The 20,293-nt window shown below is 54.3% G+C and overlaps 3 protein-coding genes across 10 annotated transcripts; 2 read left to right on the top strand and 1 right to left on the bottom strand.

Annotated features, from left to right (window-relative positions):
- Nucleotides 1-1,464: 1,464 nt before the first annotated feature.
- On the top strand, nucleotides 1,465-7,450 carry DOC2A (double C2 domain alpha). 5 transcript variants are annotated; one of them, XM_070568090.1, is made up of 12 exons: nucleotides 1,465-1,617; nucleotides 2,222-2,330; nucleotides 3,036-3,309; nucleotides 3,668-3,747; nucleotides 3,972-4,046; nucleotides 4,170-4,279; nucleotides 5,841-5,967; nucleotides 6,048-6,107; nucleotides 6,182-6,345; nucleotides 6,477-6,558; nucleotides 6,647-6,743; nucleotides 6,835-7,450. In XM_070568090.1, the coding sequence occupies exons 3-12, from the start codon at nucleotides 3,045-3,047 to the stop codon at nucleotides 6,990-6,992; spliced, it is 1,218 nt and encodes a 405-aa protein (XP_070424191.1). In that variant the 5' UTR covers nucleotides 1,465-1,617; nucleotides 2,222-2,330; nucleotides 3,036-3,044; the 3' UTR covers nucleotides 6,993-7,450. The 5 variants fall into 5 exon arrangements, with proteins under 5 accessions (XP_070424191.1, XP_070424192.1, XP_070424189.1 ...); XM_070568091.1 differs by having other exon boundaries at nucleotides 1,584-1,617; nucleotides 3,032-3,309; XM_070568088.1 differs by lacking the exon at nucleotides 1,465-1,617 and adding an exon at nucleotides 1,679-1,890.
- Nucleotides 6,524-16,178, bottom strand: INO80E (INO80 complex subunit E). 4 transcript variants are annotated; one of them, XM_070568096.1, is made up of 7 exons: nucleotides 16,040-16,178; nucleotides 15,811-15,881; nucleotides 15,560-15,612; nucleotides 12,728-12,806; nucleotides 12,518-12,629; nucleotides 12,022-12,138; nucleotides 6,524-7,999 (listed from the first exon to the last, which is right to left on the bottom strand). In XM_070568096.1, exons 1-7 carry the CDS (start codon nucleotides 16,118-16,120, stop codon nucleotides 7,778-7,780), a joined length of 735 nt encoding a protein of 244 aa, XP_070424197.1. In that variant the 5' UTR covers nucleotides 16,121-16,178; the 3' UTR covers nucleotides 6,524-7,777. The 4 variants fall into 4 exon arrangements, with proteins under 4 accessions (XP_070424197.1, XP_070424198.1, XP_070424199.1 ...); XM_070568097.1 differs by having other exon boundaries at nucleotides 12,022-12,087; XM_070568099.1 differs by lacking the exon at nucleotides 6,524-7,999 and adding an exon at nucleotides 8,441-8,664.
- A 581-nt stretch (nucleotides 16,179-16,759) lies between these two features.
- HIRIP3 (HIRA interacting protein 3) lies at nucleotides 16,760-19,498 on the top strand. Its single transcript, XM_008514256.2, has 7 exons — nucleotides 16,760-16,895; nucleotides 16,973-17,093; nucleotides 17,213-17,327; nucleotides 17,573-18,582; nucleotides 18,683-18,851; nucleotides 18,934-19,032; nucleotides 19,116-19,498. Exons 1-7 carry the CDS (start codon nucleotides 16,831-16,833, stop codon nucleotides 19,277-19,279), a joined length of 1,743 nt encoding a protein of 580 aa, XP_008512478.2. The 5' UTR covers nucleotides 16,760-16,830; the 3' UTR covers nucleotides 19,280-19,498.
- The last annotated feature ends 795 nt before the right edge of the window (nucleotides 19,499-20,293 follow it).

Raw genomic sequence — 20,293 nt, 5'->3', positions numbered from 1 at the left:
CACATGGTACAAAATTCAAAACGCACAGAAGGATGAATGTTGAGAAATAAGTCTTTCCTATTCCTGCCCTCCTCTGCCTCACAGCAACCCCGTCAGAGGTCACCATAGTTACCCCTTTCTTGTGCAGTCTTCCAGAAATAATTTATATTAGCACAAATAAACAAACATATATAAGCTCTTTTTTTTCCACTCAAATGGAAGCATTCCATACATGCCGCTCTGTACCTTTTTTGAGTTAACACGAGGTTGTGAAGATGATTCTGTGTAAGTCCATAAAAAGCCTTTTTCTTTGTCATGGCTGCATACTATTTCATTGGATGAAATTGTGTCATAACTGATTGGACTGGTCCCCTACTCTTGGACATTAAGGTTGTTTCCAATCTTTTGCTATTGTAAACATGCTGCAGTTAATAACCTTGAACTTCTATTATTTCACTCATGGGCCAGCATATCTATAGAATAAAATCCTAGAAGTGGAATTTCTGGGTCAAAAAGTCTATGTATTTGTCATCTTGGTATCCACCATCAGAGTGGCTTCCACAGAAGTGATGCCCACTTACCCACAGCCTTGCCAATATTGTGTTAACAGATGCTTTGAATTTTACCATTTGATAGGTGACAAGTGGTATCTCAGTGTAATTTGACTTTGCATTTCTCTTTTTAAAAAAATCATGGTAAAATCCACATATCAATATTTATATCCTAGCCATTTTCAAATAGAGTTCAGTACTGTTAAGTATATTCACATTGTTGTGCAACTGCATTTCTCTCTTTTAAATCACAATATTTAGTCTTGCCAGCTTAGTGCCAGGTCCAGCTTGGGGCAGACTGCTCCCTGGTGGTGGGGAGACAGTAATGTAAACAGGCAAGACCAGCGTTACCAGAGCTGGGTCTGAGATAGCACTGGAAGCTGGGGAGTTGGGGGAGATGCTCCAGGAAGGTTCCATGGAAGAGGTGACCCAGGATGACCCCTGAAGCAAGGGAAGGTCTTCCAGGCAGAGGAACTTGTGTGAGCAAAAGTCCAGAGGCCTGAGAGATTCAGGTGTTTTCTAGGAACAGCAAGAAACGTTCCTGAGAGCCAGCGTGAGGAGTGGGGGTGACGAGATCAAAGAAGTCATGGTCTTGGACTGAAGGGCCTTGAAGGCCACTGTTAGGACTTTGTCTTTGGAGAATGGCAAGTTTGGGGCAAAGGAGGGCAAAGATCAAAGGTTGGAATTAAACTCACAGGCAAGTGGCAGGGTTCAGGTAAGAAATGGCAGACTGATGAGGAATGACTGTGAAACATTCAGAACGAAGCCCCTCCGCATCTGAGGGACGGAACAGAAGATGGTAGGGCGTGGTGTGAGGGTGGATTCCCAAAGGAGATGCCTTCCCTGGGAAGGGGACAGTGGTCCTTGGGGGCTGGCTTGGGTTACAAGGCGAGACGCCTGAACAGCCAAAGGGCGGAGACGTGGGGGAAGCCACAGCCTGGGACCTCAGACTGTGAGATTTCCCAGCCGGCCGCCGGGACCCGGAGATCCCAGGCCAGAGATCGCAGGCGGATCAGACCCCCTTTCCCGCCCGCCTCTGGGCGGCTGCGGATCTCTAAGCCCCGCCCCGCAGGCCTCGCCCCTACGGGTAAGGGGAGGGAAGGGCCGGACGCCCTCCCTCCTCCGCTCGTTCTCTGCGGGGGAGGGGCGTGAGGAAGCGCAGGGGGCGGGGAAGGATGAGCCGGCGTCGCCCTGGCAACTAGGCCGGTGGTCCGCCCTGGAGGGAAGGAAGGAGAAAGCGAGAGAGGGAGGCACTGTGGGCCCTGCGCGGGAGCCTGGGTCTCCAGGGAGGAGTTGGGGAACACCGGGCAATTCTCACTGTTGGTTCCCGGTGGCGCAGGGAGCCCGTGTGTTTGCGAGTGTATGTATGCGAGGTTCTCCGGGGTGAGAGTGTCAGCGCGTGTCAGGGTTTGTGCATATGTGTGAGCGTGCGCACGTGGGCACAGGCGTGTGAGCGCGAGTGCCCGTGCAAGGTGCGTGTGCCAGCCTGCGTGCCCGTGTGTGTGCACTCGTGTGCGCCCCTAAGTGTGCCCGGGAGGGCGCCGGCGGGAGAGTCCCGCCCCCTCCCCAGCCTCCGGCCGCCCCTCCCCGCCCCCCGCCGCCTGCGCCGGCTGCATCCTCGCCTCCACCTCGCTCACCTCCCCCTCCCCGCACTTTCTCCGGCTCTGCCTCCTTCTCGGCTCACACAACAGGACTCCGCGCTCTTCTCGCTGGCCGCCCTCGGAATCGCCGGCCGCCGCCACCCAGGCTGCACCCCCCGTCCCCCCAGTACTTGGGCACCTGTTGGAGGCACAGAGGCAGGTGCAGGGGGCTGGGCTGCTGGGGGCGTGAGGGTGAGGGTTTGTGTGTGTTAGCCTGTGTGTGCCTACAGGGGTGTTTAGCTCTCTGACGGCTGCAATTTCTGGTCCCTCTGGAGAGCTAATCTCAGGAGGAGGCATCTAAGGCAGGGGTCCCCATCCTGGGCTGCAGGGGTGGAGGGACCAGGCAGGCAGGCAGGCAGATCCTGGGGCTGAATGAAGGGACAGTGGGAAACGAAAGCCTAGAAGGGTGGGTGACACCTGGACCAGACAAGTGCCCTGTGCAAGAGGGACAGAGCCTCAGGGAGACAGACCTCAGAGAGACAGAGGAGGCCGCCTTGGGGCCTCTTTGGGGGTAGGTGGGGCCCAGGGGCAGAAGCAAGCCCAGAATGAGGGGCAGGAGCTGGGAAGATGACAAAGGGACAATCTAGAGGTAATTGGGCAAGGCTGAATTGGAGCCAGGACCTATCTGGGGGCAGTGGGCTGGCAGCGCAGCCCCTGTGGAGCAAGGCTTGAGATTTGGAGGGCCCAGGCCTCCTGCTCGCCCATCAGCTAGCACAGGCTGCCCTCTCCCTCCACACCTAGGAAGGGAGGCCAGTGAGGGCCCCACAGACCTGGCAGGTTGCCACCTGGCCCTCAGCCAGCGGATGATAGGTATGAGGAGTCAGCCCCCGGCTCACACTCTCTTGAACCTCCCTCCCCCAGCCAGGGGTGCTGCATGAGGGGCCGCAGGGGCGACCGTATGACCATCAACATCCAAGAGCACATGGCCATCAACGTGTGCCCTGGGCCCATCCGGCCCATCCGCCAGATCTCTGACTACTTCCCCCGCCGGGGACCAGGACCCGAAGGGGGTGGCAAGGGCTCCGGGGAGGCCCCTGCTCACCTGGCCCCCCTGGCCCTGGCCCCCCCTGCAGCCCTCCTTGGGGCCACCACGCCCGAGGATGGTGCTGAGGTGGACAGCTATGACTCGGATGATACCAGTGAGTCTGAGGGCTTGAAGGGCTCAGGGTGCTAACGGGGGGCCTCCAGGCTTGTGGGAAGGGGATGGGGCCTTGTTGGGGGGAGGTGGCGGGAACTGCCGCCACAGCTGCAGTCAGGGTGGAGATTACAGCTTCAGCACAGCTCAATATTCATTATTTCTGCTGAGACACTCAACCACCCACATAGCCTCAACTGCAGCCCAGCCAGGGACCCAGACGCACACATACTTGTAGGCTGACAGACACACACACACACACACACACACACACACAGCATTCAGCCAGCCTGCCCACCGGTCTCTCACACACACCTGTCAGTTTACACACTGACTTAGGCTCCATCTTCCCTCTTCTCCAGCCGCCCTGGGCACGCTGGAGTTTGACCTTCTCTACGACCAGGCCTCCTGCACTCTGCACTGTAGTATCCTCAGGGCCAAGGTAGGCACTCCCTGCCTCCCAAGCCCGGTCCCTGTTTGCCTCCTCCCCTGGGAGGGGTGAGTTTCCATCCTCCCCTCCCTTCCCCAGGCCAGACCCCTGCTCCCCCCACCCCTACACCCTCTAGTACCTTTCTTCTTGGTTCTCCCCATCCCAAGGATCCACTCTGCAGAGAGAGGGAGGGAGGGCTGGGAGCTCATAGCCTTCTTCCTTCCCCTTCTCTCCAGGGTCTGAAGCCCATGGATTTCAATGGCCTGGCCGACCCCTATGTCAAGCTGCATCTGCTGCCTGGAGCCTGCAAGGTAATGGCCTTTCCTCTACAGCAGCCTGACCCAGCTTGTGGGTCTGTCCCCAACCTTCCCCTGCCTTGAGCCTCTGTGGCTCTGGGGGACATGTACTGAGAACTCTTCATCCCCACACCTCAGGCCAATAAGCTAAAAACTAAGACTCAGAGGAACACGCTGAATCCTGTGTGGAACGAGGACCTGACGTACAGTGGAATCACAGATGATGACATCACTCACAAGGTGCTCAGGTGAGGGCTCCGTCCTCCCCGTTACCAAGAATTCCAGCGCTCAGCACCTCAACTGCACAGCTGTCACTGGAACTTTGGTTGGTTGATCTACCTCCCATTAAGCCCCTCTCAGATGCTCAAGAACAATCAGTGGCTCCCCATTCCCTTTGGCAGCAGGTCAAAATGTTTCACTGGCATTCCCATCCCGCAAATAATCTACTGCTCCTCCAGTAGAGAACTGCCATATCCTAACTGCTCGGGTTCATTACTCCTGATTTTTGCCTGTTGTGTCTCTTCCACCTGGAAAGGGTTCCCTGCTTCCTCTCTCTGCCAGCCTAAATCCCACTCATCATTTGGGGCTCTGCCTCCTTCTGAAAGCTTTCCCTGGTCAAAGAGACCCCTTCTCAGAGGCCCTGACTTAAGTCAGACCTATGCAGCGGAGGGCTGCCCATTCTGTTGCCTATGTCTCCCTAACATCTCTAAGGCGTAAAGCCTTCAGGGACAGGAAACTTGCTCCATCATTCCAGGAGGGAGGTCGAGCTGTGGGGAGAGTAGTCCCTGGTGTGGAGTGAAGGGCAGAAAAACCCAGGCTTGAGAGAACTTTTCCTTTGTTCTTGGGCAACAGGGAGCCATGGAAGGGTTTGCATCAGGGCAGGGGCATGGTCAGAGCTTTCAGAGGGATCACCTTGGTGTTGGGTGTAGGGTAGACTGGAGGGCAGAACAGGGGCAGAAACCAGAAAGGCTGGCCCCATATTTCAGATGTGAGAGAATGAGGCCTGAATTACTTACTGAGTGCTTACCCATGCCCAGCCCTAGTCTTCGCACATTTACATTTATTTCACTTGATCCTCCTAATAGCTTTAGGAGGTGGGTATTCATTATCTCCATTTTATAGATGGGAATTGAGTGACTTGCCCAAGGTCACAGAGTTGCTAGTAAGTGGCAGAGCTGGGAACTGAACCCCTCCCTACAGCTGCTCAAGAGTGTCACAGCAGAAGGAAGTGCAGGGGGCTGCAGAAAGGGGCAGATGTAAGTAAAAGCAATCGTTTCTTAATTGCTGGGCTCAGGAGTCTCTCCTAAGCTAGCTCCCTGCTCCACGCAGTAAAGGACAGGAGCTCCAGAGGAGGGGTGAGCTCCTCATCCGACTGCCCAAGACTCCTCAAGGCCCTTCTAGCTCTTATATCCTGAATCCATGACCCACATCCACCACTGCACGCCCTGTGCACATTCAGTTGGATCCTGTCCCCAGGCCCTGAATGGAGGCAGTTCGGGGGGAGGTACTCAAGATTTATGAGGGCTTCCTGAAGTAGAGTGGCAGGTCCTGATGCACCAGGGACAGCCTGGGCAGCTGGAAAGGGAGGGGCAGAGGAACAGGGCAAATCAAAGCGTCTTTCTCAAGGTCTAGGCCTGGTGCTCACCACAAAGCCTGTGAGATGGCCTATTTTACAGCTGGGGTATAGAGTATTTAAGGAAAAGCTGGGACCAGCCTCTGGTGCTCAGAGTTTGGTCAGAGGCCCTTTCTCCCACACTGAAGTGGGGCTCAGGTACCCCAAGGGGTCCTGACCCTGCAGTTCCCCACCAGGATCTCTGTCTGTGATGAAGACAAGCTGAGTCACAATGAGTTCATCGGGGAGATCCGTGTACCCCTCCGCCGCCTCAAGCCTTCACAGAAGAAGCATTTTAACATCTGCCTTGAGCGCCAGGTCCCGGTCAGTGCAGGGCTGCAGGGCACCAGGAGAGGGGGCCCTGAGGAGGCCAGATTTCCAGAACCTTCTCTTTGCTCCTTCAGCTGGCTTCACCCTCTTCAATGTCGGCAGCGCTGAGGGGGATCTCCTGTTACCTGAGGGAGGTGAGGCACCTCACAGGGACCATGTGTGGGTGGAAGGTGGTGAGGACGCAGGCTGATGCGTGTCTGCCCCGCAGCTGGAGCAGGCAGAGCAGGGGCCGGGGCTACTGGAAGAGCGCGGGCGCATCCTGCTGAGCCTCAGCTATAGCTCTCAGCGCCAGGGGTTGCTGGTAGGCATTGTGCGCTGTGCCCACCTGGCTGCCATGGATGTCAATGGCTACTCGGACCCCTATGTCAAGACGTGAGCCCTTGCCCTGCCCTGAGGCCCACCCTTCCCTCCCCAGGGAACCTGACCCCTGCCCCATCCTCCTCTGGGACCTGGCCTATCCCTGACTGCCCCACACCCCCACCCCTGCCCACCCTCCTTGGCAGGTACCTGAGACCAGATGTGGATAAGAAATCCAAGCACAAAACATGTGTGAAGAAGAAGACTCTAAATCCGGAATTTAATGAGGTAAACAGGGCAGGGACCAGAAATTGAGGGGCCTGGGCGTGGGGGTGGGGGCAGCGCCTCATGTAAGGTGTGACTTGTCCTGTCTCAGGAGTTTTTCTACGAGATGGAGCTCTCCGCTCTGGCTACCAAGACTCTGGAAGTCACAGTCTGGGACTATGACATTGGCAAATCCAACGACTTCATCGGTGAGGGAGGAGCCCAGTTGGGTGGGGCTGATGGAGGGCAGACTGGCAGTGAGATGGGCTCTGACTTTGCCTGCCCCTACCTACTCCCCAGGTGGCGTGTCCCTGGGGCCAGGCACCCGGGGAGAGGCCCAGAAGCACTGGAGCGAGTGTCTGCAGCAGCCGGATACAGCCCTGGAGCGCTGGCACACCTTAACCAGTGAGCTGCCCGCAGCGGCCGGGGCTCTGCCTTCAGCCTGTGTGAGACAGTAGCTGCCCAGCACAGGCCCCTCAGGGCTGGGTCCAGTACCCAACCTTCGCACGGGTGTGTTGCACGTTTACACGGGGTGGATGCCCCACCCCGCACTACCTGTCTTATTTCGTGAGACTCTCCGTGACCATGGGTCAGTCTGTCTTGTGAGGGACTGTGGAGATCTATATTCACATATGCAAACTTCCTCCTGCCTGACACGCTACAACACGCAAATATGCAAACTACCCATCCTGTGCACACCTGCAGGGGGAGTCCTGTCAGTGCCCCCTGCCCCAAGGCCCCAGCTGCTGCTCCTCTCTCCTGCCTCTCCAGGCTGCCCGTTCCCCTCCCCGCACAGGGAGGAGGTCGGATTAGGGGGGGTTCGGAGGAAGAGAATGTTCCCAAAAAAGAAAAGGACAAAGAACCAAAAAAGAGCCACTCCTTTAATACAGAATCTTCGTTAAAAAAAAAAAGAACCTAGCCCTGTACAGCTGCCCTTTTAAACAGGGGACCACGGCAGGGTCTCTGCCTCTCTGAGAGGTGGCAGATGCTCCTGGCCACTCATTTAAATAACTGTCTCCTGGATGGGGCCACGATGTGAGGGCAGGGCCCCTGCCTCCCTGGTGAGGGGCCCACCTTCTGGGGGACATTCGTGCATGTTTACGCCTTTTCTGATTGTGTCAGTGGCCGCAGCATGGCAACTGGGCGTCAATAAATGTCTCTGTGGAAGCTAGGGGCTCGTGTGTGCTAGCACAGAGGGCGCTGGGCAGGGGCTTAGGTGGGGGGGCGGGGGGGCAGGAGGGTGTCACTCCGGGATATCAATCACCAGGTCATCATCCCCGTCCAGGGCATCATCCCCGCTGCCCGCATCGCTGAACATCTGCCGAGGGACGGCGCTCAGGATCGTGGGAGGGGGCATCTTAGGCGGGGGCAGTGGGGCTAGGGCTGCCCCCACCCCAGCCCCAGAACCTCGGCCAGGGAAGGTCAGCGGCCCTCCCACAGGGCAGTCGGGGGGTCCCACCGCCATCTGCAGCAGGGGGGAAGAAACATAGGGAGGGCTTGTCAGGGAGGTACTGGGACCTCTAGGAGGCTGGCATTGCCCCTTAAGGCAGTTCTGGGGGACGGGGAAAGGAGCAAAGGCTCATTCAAGGTATAGTGGACACAGCCGGGCCAGCGAATGCTGGAATCAGGGGGCCTACCCCACCTCAGCTTCTTCAGAGTCTCAAACCAGCAAGTGCCTGGGGGTGAGGGGTGGTGATGGAGGCGTTGATGAGGGTGGTGGTGGTGGGGTATCTTACAGGAAACCAGGAGGGAAAGGCTGGACCCTGTCCTCACCAGGGAGGCACCTTGGCTGCTCTGTGATAGCAGTTACAGCCAGTCAGTCAGCCTGGAGTGCCTGCCTGCCTGCCTGCCTCTGGGCACCTCAGATACCTCTTGCCACCACTGGCCGCCTCCTCCTGCAGGACTCACTGGTTCAGTGAAGGGTGTCACAGGCCTTCACCCCCCACCGGGTGAGGCTTCTACCTCTTACACCTTGGACGAGTCCCTCCTTGGGATCCCCACAGCCACTGGCCCAGGCAAGGCCCTCCTCTCAGCTCACCTGGGCCATGAACCAGCCTCCTAACTGGACTCCCTGCCTTCAGCCTCTCCCAGATCCAGCTCCTCCTCCACACTGCAGCCAGAATGAGCTCTCTAAAACACAAACCTGAGCGTGTCATTCCTCCACTTAAGGGCCTCAGGCTCCTTGCTGCCCTCGGGGCAGGCAGTGCAGTGTACCTGAGAACAGGCTGGTCTCTCCACCTGGAGTGTCCTTTTCTATCTGTCAAAAGTCCTGCTTTGTCCTCTGAGGCTGGGAAGTGGTCTCTGTCCTGCCCAACCCTCTAGCCCCATCCCTGCCAGGCCCTTATGAATCCTCCCCATAGAGAGCTCTGTGGGCCTTGTGCTTTGCCGTGGGCACAAACTGAGCACTTACTAAGTGCCAGGTGATTGCTGTTAAGGATTTCTGACCACTCAGATCACCCTGGGAGGGAGGAGAGGTCATGGGCCAGAGGAGGAAGCCGAGACTTGGAAATGGAGATTTTAAGGAACAGGCCTGACAGGTCCCCATGAGGCAGTGTCCAATCTGCCCCTGGGTGTGGGGGTGACAGGGGGTACATGGTCTTCACAGTGACCCTTCTGAGTGCTTTAACACATTCAGCCCTCATGGCCTACTCTTTGCTTCTCAAGGAGCGCTCCCCTCACTCCCCTACTGCTGTTCCTGGGGTAGCATGAGCGGCCAGAGTGGGTTTTTACCTCAGAGTCAGTACCTCAGGGTACAGGAGTCTACCAGGAGTGATGACACACAGGAGGCCCAGCTCTGAATAGCAGCCTGACACTCGGTACCAGGCACCCATGTGTACACATGGGAGCACACACACATGCATGACTGAAAAGGACAGCTGCATGAGGACTGTCCCCCTCCTCTGGCTACCACCTCTCGATCCCCACCCTAGTCCCCACGTTCCACCCCTGCCTGGACATACTCAGTGGCTTCCTCAGTGTGCCTGAAGGCAGCTAATGTTTATCTCTGACCTACTAGGGACCAGGCACTGAGCTAAATGTTTTCTATTCTATACTCATCTTATCCTCATAGTGACCCCACTGAACAGAGACGAAGGCTGAGGCTCAGAGAGTTAAATGACACACCCAGGGTCACACAGTGAGTACAGTGAGTACGTGGAGGAGCTGAGATTGAAACCCAGCTAAGTCTGACTGAGGCCCAGGCTCTTAACTGACCTGCTTCAGTCGTCACAGCTTTCCCTCCTCTGCTCAGACTTGCTACCTTCCGTCTGCTCACACCAAGTCACCTGGAAACTTCAGGGATTCCCAGTTCCTTACAGAACATCCTGACTCTGGGTGTCCGGACCTTCAATAACTCCACCCACCCAATCTTTCTTTCCAGTGTTGTTCTCTCTTCTCACTGCTGCTTCAGCCCAAACAACACTTGCACCGTGTCCCTGTCTTCCTTCCACCATTGCCTCAACCTGGAACATCCAAATCTCAGTTACTCTAGGCTCAAATGTTTCCTCTTCTTTGAGGCCTCTTCCACGCACAGCAATTATTTGGGCCCCTCTCTCAACCAACATTTTCTCTCTCATACGTCCAGAACTTAGCTTCCCGACTTTCCTCTCCTTCAGGACCCAGCACCTCAGAAAACCTCAAACTGCCATGCCCATGCCACACCACTCCTCTACGCATCTGCTCCAGGCCTCACAGACCCTTGCCTTCTCCACTGTCCTGCCCTACAGGCCAAAGCAAAAACCCTGCTAAGTAGAGCAAAGGGCCAGTATTATCACCCCCATTTTTCAGGATCAAGGGCCAAGATCACAGGGAGTAAGTGGCAGAGCTGGAATTCATACTCCAGAACCCATACTCCTAGCCACCACAAACATGGCCTCCCATTTTGCTTCTGGCTCCAGAGCCTTGAGTGTATGGTCCACCCAAACTTGAAAGCTGGGTCCAGACTGGTCCCTATTCCACTCTGATTCAGAGCTGGAAGAGCATTATGCCTTCTCTGTGTCCTCATCTCTCCTGGGGCTCAGTGCTCAGGCCTCTTCTCCTCTCCATCCACACTTTCACCTGATGATCGCATCCATCTCCATGCTGATGAATTCCAAATATGCACCCCAGGAGCCCCAGGCTCACAGTATCCAGCTGTTTCACTGGCATTTCCAGACAGCCTCTCGACATGTCCAAAACCAAACTCCTCATCTTCCCTCCCAAACCTGCTTCTCCAGTCCTCCTCATCTCAGAAAAGGGCTACTCCACTTCTTTAGTTACTCAAGCCAAAAACCCTGGAGCTTCCTTTGACTCCTCTCTTTCTCACAGCCCACACCACTGGTCTTCCTGAGGCTCATTCTTTGAAATGGACCCGTGACCTACTTTTTGCCCTCGCTACCTGGTTTACCACGGTAGTCTTCTCATTGGTCTCCCAACTCCCATCCCGACCTTCCCCCTAGTCTATCCTCCACACAGCAGTGTCAGCAATTTTGTTAACATGTAAATCAGATCAGATTCCCCCTCTGCCCAACCTTCTTCAGTGGCTCTCCATTTCATTCATAGTACAAGCCAAAGTCTTTACAACACCTATAAGGCCCTCCACAACCCTGCCCCTCAGTTACTTCTCTGACCTGCTCTCTGATCATTCTCCCCCTTTCACTTTCCTCCAACCACACTGGCCTCCTTCCTGGTCCTTGAACAAGTCAAACACACACCCTCTTCAGGGCCTCTGCACTCATTGTTCTCCCTCACCAAAACACTTTCGCAGAGAGCCACAAGGCTTGTTCTCATTTCCTTTAAGTCTCTGACCAAATAACATCCCAGATCACCCAACCATAAACATCAGCCCCCATCTACTCTGGGGCTTCCCATCCTCTTTACCTGACTCCATTTTTCTGCATTGTTATCTATTTATCTTGTCTATTCTCTGCCTATCTTGCTAGCACGTGCACTCCACAAAGGCAGGAACTTTTGTGTTTTGTTCACTATTGCATCTGCAGCATCTAGAACACTGCCTGGTACACAGTAGATGCTCCGTAAACACTTGTCAATTACACGTAGTTTGATCACACTCACTTTTACCAGTGCAGAATCTGAGACATAGAGGGTCAAAGAGATCTACTCAAGTGTACATGGTTTTTAACTGGTGCAGCCTTGACTTGATTTTAGATCCCACAACTCCACCCCTCTCTGGAGCTGCCTGGCATCACAGAACGCCTTTGAAAACGAGCCTGGTCCCCAGCCACACTGTAGCAGTGTAAGGGCAGGACCCCAGGCATCTTCACTCCGAGTCCCCCAAGGCTGGTTCTGCCCCTGATTTGTCTCCACTTCGAGCCTGTGAGCCAGGACGTCTCTGACCCACTCCTCAGTGCCTAGGCCTGGGCTGGGCCCCCAGCAGCCCAAATCAATCCTTCAAAGTTCTTGGACAGGCCCCCAGCCCATCTTGACCTCCCTCAGCTGGCTGTCCTCCTGCTGTTCTGGCCCCTCCCTAACGTCCCCAAATCAGGGTACCTTGAGTTTCCGGGGCAGGCGGGGCCGTTTCTCCCGCTTGGGCCTCAGGGGGCTGGGCTCGGGCAGCTGCAGGGCCAGGTAATCAGAAGGGAATGGGGGGTAAGGAGGGGAAGCCAGCTGCAGGTGGGAGTGGGGGGATGGAGACAGGAAATGGAATAGATGGGATGGGGAGTGAAGGGAAGAAATGCAAACAGGAAGAATGAAAAACAAGAGATGGTAATGAGTGTGGCTCCTGAGAACAGAAGGGGAGGGGACAGCAGCAGGACTTTGTCCTGGGGTCTGCTCTCCTCAGTCATGTCTGTCCCCCATCTACACCAGAGAGAGGTGGGCAGCCCCGACTCACACCCCACCAAGGGATGCTTGCTGGCCACACCCAGCAGACGTCCTCAGAGGTGGGCTGGCTTCCCCTGCCAAGGCCTGGCCCCTCTGCCCAAACAATGCCCACCTTATTCCCAGGCATCTTAGTTACCATTTCCCACACTTGACCCCAACTCACCGAGCTCAGGTATGGGGAGGGGGCCCCAGAGGCCTGAAGGGGAAACCCTGTTGAAGGAGGCAGGGAGAGGCTGGAGGGGGAGGGGGCGCCCCCCAGCGGAGGGCTTCTCTTCCTGCAGAAAGGACAGTGGAGGGAGTCAGAGGCAGCTAGGAGGCCCAGGTACCCCCCAACCCCCACCCCCAGAGAAGAATGATGGCTTCTTCTTCTCACCTCTTGGGGGCTGACGTGTCCGACAACTTGGGTGTCCCCTCTGTCTCGCTGTTATCTGAAGATGCAGTGGCATCTGAGTCTGTGAGAGGGGAGGGCTGGTCAGTGTGTGTGGGAGGGTCCTTGTCTACCTCTGAGGGGTGTAATCTTGACTCTATGGAAGGGCTCCAGGGAATATGACTCCCCACTTGATGCACCCATGCTATTCTGGGAGGCCTACAGCTTCCTCAACTTCTCAAAATGTTTTTTAAAACCTACTTCCTGCCTGGGCTCCTCGCTGAAAACATGTTTGTTGAGCACTTACTATGTGCCAGGCTCTAAACGAGCACTTTACATTCACTGTCTCTCCTTGTCTTCATACCTAACCAAGGAAGAAAGTGAGGGTATCACCTACACTTGCCAGATGAGGTCACGGGGGCTCAGAAAGTAAGGTGTGGGGCTGGGACTTGAACCTAGGTCTCTGACTCCTTTACCATTTTACGCCACTCTCTCCTTATTCACCTCTAGGCTACCTTCAGCTCCTGCCTCTGCTCCCCATATTCAGGGTCCTGTTAATCTACCCCTCAAATCTCTCCTACCTTTACCCATTCCACTGCCAACAGGTCAGGCCACCATCATGTCAAAATCACCTGCTAAGCAGTCTCACCTCTCCTGCCACTCACTGTACACTCCAACTCCAGAATGACGTAAACCTGATCACATCGTTCCTGATGATGTCCCCCAGTGCCTGCAAGCATTCAAAGTGCTTCTTAATCTGGCCTCAACCTACCTTTCCCAAACTGTACTCTTTACATCACACCAATCTATTTCCTCAAAAAAGAAACTTTATTTCCCAGTTCTGCACTTCTACCTAGAAGGCCCATCATTCATTGACAAATAACCAAAACACATGATATATGCTGTTCCCAATTTCTCTGTTCAGACAGATCCTTTAAGCAGATTAAATGCCACCTCTCTGAGAAGTCTTCCAGAATCCCTGAGGCCCAATTAATTGCTGGCTATGATCGAACTCTCTACTCTTAGTTGTCACGGCTCTCCTCACACTATGCCAAGACATGTCACGTGTGGATCTCCCTGACCAGACTATGGGCTTCTCCAGGATGACTGGTAGTTTGCATGTCTGGCTCTTGCTCCTCAGATTTACCTTGCTCTGACCATGAACATGCTGGTTTTCTCATGCCTCCTATCCTGAAGTCCCTCTTGCACAGGAAGTTAATTGGAAGACCTCAGGGAAGGAATAGGCAGGCAATGAAAAGCCAGGATAAAAGCCAAACGTTTTGCCATGACCTACAGAAGCTGGCTCCTACATACTTCTTTGACCTTACCTATTGCCTACTACCCTCCTATAATATGCAAATGAATGGGTGTTGTATGTTCCAATAAAACATTATTTACAAAAACAGGCAGCCTGGCTGGCTGTTATTTGTTGACCCCTGCTCTAGACAAATGTTTAAAGGCACCAGGAAGAAAGGCAATTGTATGTGACATGTGGCATGGCTTATAAGAGCTTCACCCTAAAACAGGGCCACAAATGCCCACCTTACGGCTTTTTCAAACTGTGGGTTTCAACACATTAGTGGGTCATGAAGTCAATTTATTGGTTTGCAATCAGTATTAAACGGGAAAAAAAAAGTCTAAAAAGTATCAGAACAAATTGATGATATAGTGATCTTAATGTTGTTTCATTAAATGTTGTTTTGTAACTAAGTATGAATGCGGGGGCTTGGTCATGGTGTAAAAGATATTATTGATTGTACCTAATGCTCAAAAAAGTTGGAAAACACTATATGCTTGAGCTTTTGTACTCTTCAGACAAGCTGGTCTATTCTTTCCTCAGGGCATCTGCATTTGTTATTCTCTCTGCCTGGAGATCTCTCACTCACATCTTCACCAGATTGGTTTCTTCTCATCTAGGTCCCAGCTTAATATTACTTCCTGAAAAAGGCCTTTCTTGAGCACTCTGTTGAGATGTTGCCTGCCATCTGCTTTTTTTTTTTGAGGAAGATTAGCCCTGAGCTAGCATCTGCTGCCAATCCTCCTCTTTTTGCTGAGAAAGACTGGCCCTGAGCTAACATAGTGCCCATCTTCTTCTTTATATGTGGGACTCCTGCCACAGCATGGCTTGCCAAGGATCCGAACTGGCGAACCCGGAGCCACCGAAGCGGGACGTGTGAACTTAACTGCTGCACCACGGGGCCAGCCCCTGTTATCTGCTTTTGTAGAGTCTTGTAAACTAAGAATGTCTTTTAGATTTTTAAATGATTCGGAAAAAAAATCAAAAGAAAAATATTTCATGATATGAATGTAAATTCAAATGTCAGTGTCCGTAAATAAAGTTTTATTGAAACACAGCCACGCTCATTTATTTACATATCACTATGGCTGCTTTTGCACTACAACAGCAGAGCTGAGTAGGTGTGACAAAGATTGTATGTTCTGCAAAGTCTAAAATATTTATTACCTGGCCCTTTACAGAAAAAGCTTATCAACCCCTGCTCTACTCTGATCACTACCATATAACCCTGATTTTATTCCTTTCAAATCTAAAATTCTAGTTTCTTTCCTTACTTATTACTTTCAACTAGAATACAAATTCCAAGAGACGTTGTCCATCTTGGTTACCACTGTATTCCCTGTACAAAGCACAGTGCCTGAAACACAGTAGATGCTCAATAAATACTTGAGTGAAAGAATGGCAGAGGTGGAGGCCACGCGACTAGGTTTAAGAACCACTGGAGGCTGCATTAGCCTCCACAGCCTAAAAGGAGGGGCCCAGGAAGCTTGCTGAAGCGCCAGGAGCCAAGTCCTCCACCAATTTTTCATGATCTTGCTCACCAGAAGAGTCTTCATCCACGTTCTCGTACTGCAGAAGTCGGTCTAGGAGAAAACTGAAGGGGCGGGGAGGAAAAGTGTTTATTCCCGTCTCGGCAATGTTCTCTTGGGCCCTCGTCCCTTCTAGTTGCCCATTGGATCCTCGCAACAGCCCCAAGGCAGGCACCAGGCATTTGTGGTTCCATTCCAGGATAGAGTCCGAATGTAGACCCACATCACCCGCCGGCTCCCCTCTCCCCGACAATGTGTCTCACCTCTTGTCCCGGGACACCTTCAGCAATTTCCTCTGCGCCTTCCTCAGTTCCTCCTGGAAGCACTCGTGTTCCTGTATCATAGGCAAGGTGGGCGCTGAGCCAAGGGCCATCTGTAAAGGGGCCCGGAACCCGGCGACAGCTCACCCGACTCTCTTCACACGTGGGTAAACTGATAATCCTGCCAGCGCCAGACCTCACCTTCTACCACCTCCCCCGCCCCAGCACTCACGTAGATGAGGAACTTGAGCTTCCGCTTCAGGTTCCGGTATTTCTTCTTGTAGTCCACTTCGCCGTCCGCCGGCCCATTCATGACCGGCCTCAGGAGCAGTGTCCCACTGCTAGCCTGCAGTCCTGCTACCCCGAGCCGGTTCAGCCCAGCCTCTCACGCCTTCACTTCCGGAGACTATGCAAGGAAGCGTCCGCTGGGACTACAACTCCCGGCGTACCCCGCACCCACCGATCGTACCCACACGGATTGCCCTCTTAGGGAACACTGGGAAAGGAATCTTGCTTCGAGGGGCTACGCTGAAGATGGCGTCGCAGCGACGCGATAACGTCACAAAGATGGCGGACGCTGGTGGCCGCCCTCACTGACTCTAACAGTGCTTAGCGGTTGGAAACCAGAAGACTTTCCCCCAGGGTTCCCCAGGCTCCACGGGAGGATGCCCTTTTTTTTCTGTCTTTAGAAACCACAGCGGCCTAGATGGTGCCCGTGACCACGGACGGAGGCAGCGTCGCGGGTTGATTACGTTACACCCAAAGGTTGCCGGCGCCGAACTGGTTTCTAATGAGAACTTTAAAAACGATTCGTTCTAACGAAAGGAAAGAGCCACGAGACCCTCCAACTGCCCGGAGAAAGCAAGTTTCTACAGTTCTCCGTCCAAGTGACCAGCGACCGACTCCCAACGGTCCCTTGCCTCAGGGCGCCACGACACTGCGCGTGCGCAAACTCCTGTCAACCGCGCTGACGGAAGCCGAGAAGAAAAAAAGGCGGGAGCCACCAATCCCAGGTGGAGCAAAATGGCGCGGGAGAACGAGATGCAGGAGTTCGCCCGTAGCTTCTTCCGAGGCCGGCCGGACCTCAGGTGCACTGGCGGTTCAAGTTGGGGTTGGAAAGGGCAGGGGCGGGACGGGGACTCCGTCTTGACACATGTCTCCCCAGCACGCTCACGCACTCCATCGTGCGGCGGAGGTTTTTGGCTCACACGGGCCGCGACCACCTGGAACCCGAGGAGAAGCAGGCGCTGAAGCGGCTAGTGGAGGAGGAGCTGCTGAAGATGCAGGTGTGGGCGCGAGCCTGGGCCACGGGAGGTGGGGTTTGTTGCCGAGGAGGAGGGGCCTCAGGGAGGGTGGGACGGAACACAACCTTGGTACACGTTTTGCTCTCTTGATGCACACACAGGTTGATCAAACCGGTGCCAGAGAAGAGAGGCTAGGCCTTGCCAAGAAGGTGAAGAGGCCTCCCATCCCCTGCAGTGATTCAGAGCGAAAAAGGTTCCGTTTCGATTCGGAGTCAGGTTAGTGCCTTCTATATAGTTGGCTCATTCAAAAAGTATTTATTGTGCATGTTTTACGTCCCAAGGCATTAGGTGAGGGCGCAAGGCCAGTGAGTCAGATACCAGGAACAGGGTGGGCCCATGGCTGTGTTTCCTGCTCCCCTTCCCTCCAGCTGTCAGAGCAGGGTTTGAGGCAACCTATCCCAAGTGGAGGGGGAAGGGATAGGAGGAACCTGTCCCAACCTTGTCTTCTCTCTACATTCCAGAGCCCAGCTCTGCAGCCTCCAGTCCAGACTGCTTTGGCTCCCCAGCAAAGAATGGGATGGCAGCAGCAGCAATCAGTCCAGCCAAGGAGGAGAGTCCAAAGCAAGCCTCAAAGAAAGCAGTTGAGAGCAGCGATGAGGAAGAACAGCAGAGGGACCCGACTGCAAAGGTTGGATTAGAGAGGGAGGAGGTGAAGGAGACAAGTGAGGAGGAGGAGGAAGAGGGCTCTGCCAGAACAAGTAAGGTCTGGAAGGAAGAGAGCAGTGAGGAAGAGGAGGAGGAGGAAAAGGAGGCCAAAGGCAGGACTAGGAAGAAACTTGTGACAAAGAACAAGCAGGCACTAAGCAAGGCCTCGGCCAGTAGGAAGCAGGCCAGGGAGGAGAGTGAGGACAGTGAGGAGGAACCTGCCCAGAGAATGAGAAAGAAGGCTGAGGGAGAGAAAGGCGCTAAAAGTGAAAAGGAAAGTGAAAAGGAGAGTGAGGAGGAGGAGACCCTTGCCAAGAAGAAAGAGAACAGAGAGGAAGAGGAGGAAGATTGGAAACCCAGAGCCTGGGATAATGGAGGGAAAAGGTCAGCTTGGGAGGAGAGGAGGTATAAGCAGAAAAGCAGGGCAGCGAGACTGCTGGGAGACTTGGGGGACCAAGAGGAAGAGAAGGAAAAAGCAGCAGCAGACAGTGGGAATAAGAGCAGGGGAGATGAAGAGCCCCCAGTGCAGAGGAAGAGCAAAGACAAGAGCCAGTGGAAAGGTGGCAAAAGGCAGAGTGGAAGCAGTGAGGATGGGGAAGACAGCGGGAGAAAGATGAAACCAACTGCTAAAGGCACTGGGAAGACAGCCAACATGGGCGGTATCAATGGTGAGGCAAGTGACTCGGAGAGGGAGGTAACTGACAGTGAGGCAGGGGGTAGCCCTAAGGGGGAGAGAAAGAACCGTTCTTCCAAGAAGAGCTCCAAGAAAGACAGGACACAAAGCTCCTCCTCCGCAGATGGCAGTCCAGAACCCAAAGGCAGGAAGGTAAGGGTGAAGATGGAATGGGAGGCCACCACTCTGGAAGAGGGAGACCCTAGCTCAAGTTCAGAAGACTTGGCTTTCAGCTGCTGTCTTTCCTTGCCAGGCTGGCTCTGGTTGTCGCGGTGAGGACCACCCAGCTGTGAGGAAGCTAAAGCGCTACATTCGGGCCTGTGGTGCCCATCGCAACTACAAGAAGCTGCTGGGCTCCTGCCGCTCATACAAGGAGTGCCTGAGTGTCCTCCGGGCAGAGCTGGAAGCCCTGGGCATGAAGGGTGAGGCTGGATGTGCCCTGGGGGCTTCAGGAGAGGGCCTTGGCTGCTGGGGAGGGAAGATCACGAACCTTTTCTGCCCCAGGTAACCCCTCCTTAGAGAAGTGTCGAGCCCTGAAGGAGCAGCGGGAGGAGGCAGCCGAGGTGGCCTCCTTGGATATTACCAACATCATCAGCAGTTCAGGTGAGGGGCTTCCTCCCACTCCCCAGGAGCAGATGTGGCTTGAACTCTTAGGCAACTAATCTCCCACCTCTCCTTCCCCCTAGGCCGGTCACGCAGACGCACGGCCTGGAACCCTTCAGGAGAAGCAGCACCCCCAGGGGAGCTGTACCGCCGGACCCTGGACTCAGAGGAGGAGCAGCCCCATCCCCCACCCCCAGACTGGTCACATTTGCGGGGCATCATCAGCAGTGATGGTGAGAGTAACTGAACTCCCTCCCTCCTCCAGGAGGGACTTCCCTCTTGTAGCCAACATATAAAACACCCCCACCCCCAACTCTGTGCCTGCACAGAGCAGAAGCAGCTTTCTTCAGAGAAGACTTGCAGCCCCTAGGGACATAAGTTGTTGGGATCCTACTTCTCAGCCTCGTGTTTAAGGTGTTTGTTTTTTAAGACTCAATAAAGGAGTGTTTGAATCACCTCATCAAAACTGCCTGGCATTCTCACTCTCTGTACTTTGGGCCAGGAAGCCGAGACGTAGCCACTGTCCCCTGCGGTCTGATATCCTTTCATTTTCCCAAAGTTCTCCAAAGTTCCAGCCTTCAGACCCTGCCATTCAGTCTAACACCAGGCTCCTATCCTCCTTCCTTCAGCCTGACCAGCGGGCCCCTCTGATCACCCTGCTTTTCACTGTGTTTGATAACCTAATGCCTAGTTGGGAGAAGGATCCAAATAACTGGCCTTAAGAATGTGCAGCACAAAACAAAATGACTTGCGGACAGCTGGTGTCTTCCTTACCTCTTCTGGAAATAGCCACTTAGTCCATCGGCCCACTCTTTCAGCCTTAAAGGGGTGTGTTTGGGACCTAATCTGATCAATTAGAGCACCCCAGGCCTCTGGCTACAGACTGAGCCAATGAAGGCACTTCAGGACTTTGCTGGAATTCTTGCTGTTGAGATGTAAGCTTGGAGCTGCCAGGGGCCCGTGTGTGACCTGTGTGTGAAGTGAACCTTCTGAAAATCTCTGAAGCCAAAGCAAAGGGGAGAAGAGGTCAAGACACTGATGACCTCCTTTGAGGCTCTGGATTCAGTCATGCCTGAGAGGCATTAAAATCACTGAAATTTTTAGTTACACGGCCCAATACATTCTCTCTTTAAATACAACTAACACTAGGGCCGGCCCGGTGATGCAGGAGTTAAGTTTGCACGCTCTGCTTCGGCGGCCCGGGGTTCACCGGTTTGGATCCTGGGTGTGGACCTGTGCGTCGCTTCTCAAGCTATGCTGT

This window comes from Equus przewalskii, chromosome 12 (assembly GCF_037783145.1).
Source record: "Equus przewalskii isolate Varuska chromosome 12, EquPr2, whole genome shotgun sequence".
Lineage (NCBI taxonomy): Eukaryota > Metazoa > Chordata > Mammalia > Perissodactyla > Equidae > Equus > Equus przewalskii.
Note: the sequence above shows the minus strand (reverse complement) of the source record. Positions and strands in the feature narration are given on the sequence as shown.

Coding starts and splice junctions, on each gene's coding strand:
- INO80E (XM_070568096.1), bottom strand. CDS start 16,120: ATGAATGGGCCGGCGGACGGCGAAGTGGACTACAAGAAGAAATACCGG. Junction 15,613..15,810: donor AAGGTGTCCCGGGACAAGAG/GTGAGACACATT, acceptor CCGCCCCTTCAG/TTTTCTCCTAGACCGACTTC. Junction 12,139..12,517: donor CCTCCCCATACCTGAGCTCG/GTGAGTTGGGGT, acceptor TCCCACCTGCAG/CTGGCTTCCCCTCCTTACCC.
- DOC2A (XM_070568090.1), top strand. CDS start 3,045: ATGAGGGGCCGCAGGGGCGACCGTATGACCATCAACATCCAAGAGCAC. Junction 4,280..5,840: donor ATCACTCACAAGGTGCTCAG/GTGAGGGCTCCG, acceptor GTTCCCCACCAG/GATCTCTGTCTGTGATGAAG. Junction 6,559..6,646: donor TAAATCCGGAATTTAATGAG/GTAAACAGGGCA, acceptor GTCCTGTCTCAG/GAGTTTTTCTACGAGATGGA.
- HIRIP3 (XM_008514256.2), top strand. CDS start 16,831: ATGGCGCGGGAGAACGAGATGCAGGAGTTCGCCCGTAGCTTCTTCCGA. Junction 17,328..17,572: donor CCGTTTCGATTCGGAGTCAG/GTTAGTGCCTTC, acceptor TCTACATTCCAG/AGCCCAGCTCTGCAGCCTCC. Junction 18,852..18,933: donor GGAAGCCCTGGGCATGAAGG/GTGAGGCTGGAT, acceptor TTTCTGCCCCAG/GTAACCCCTCCTTAGAGAAG.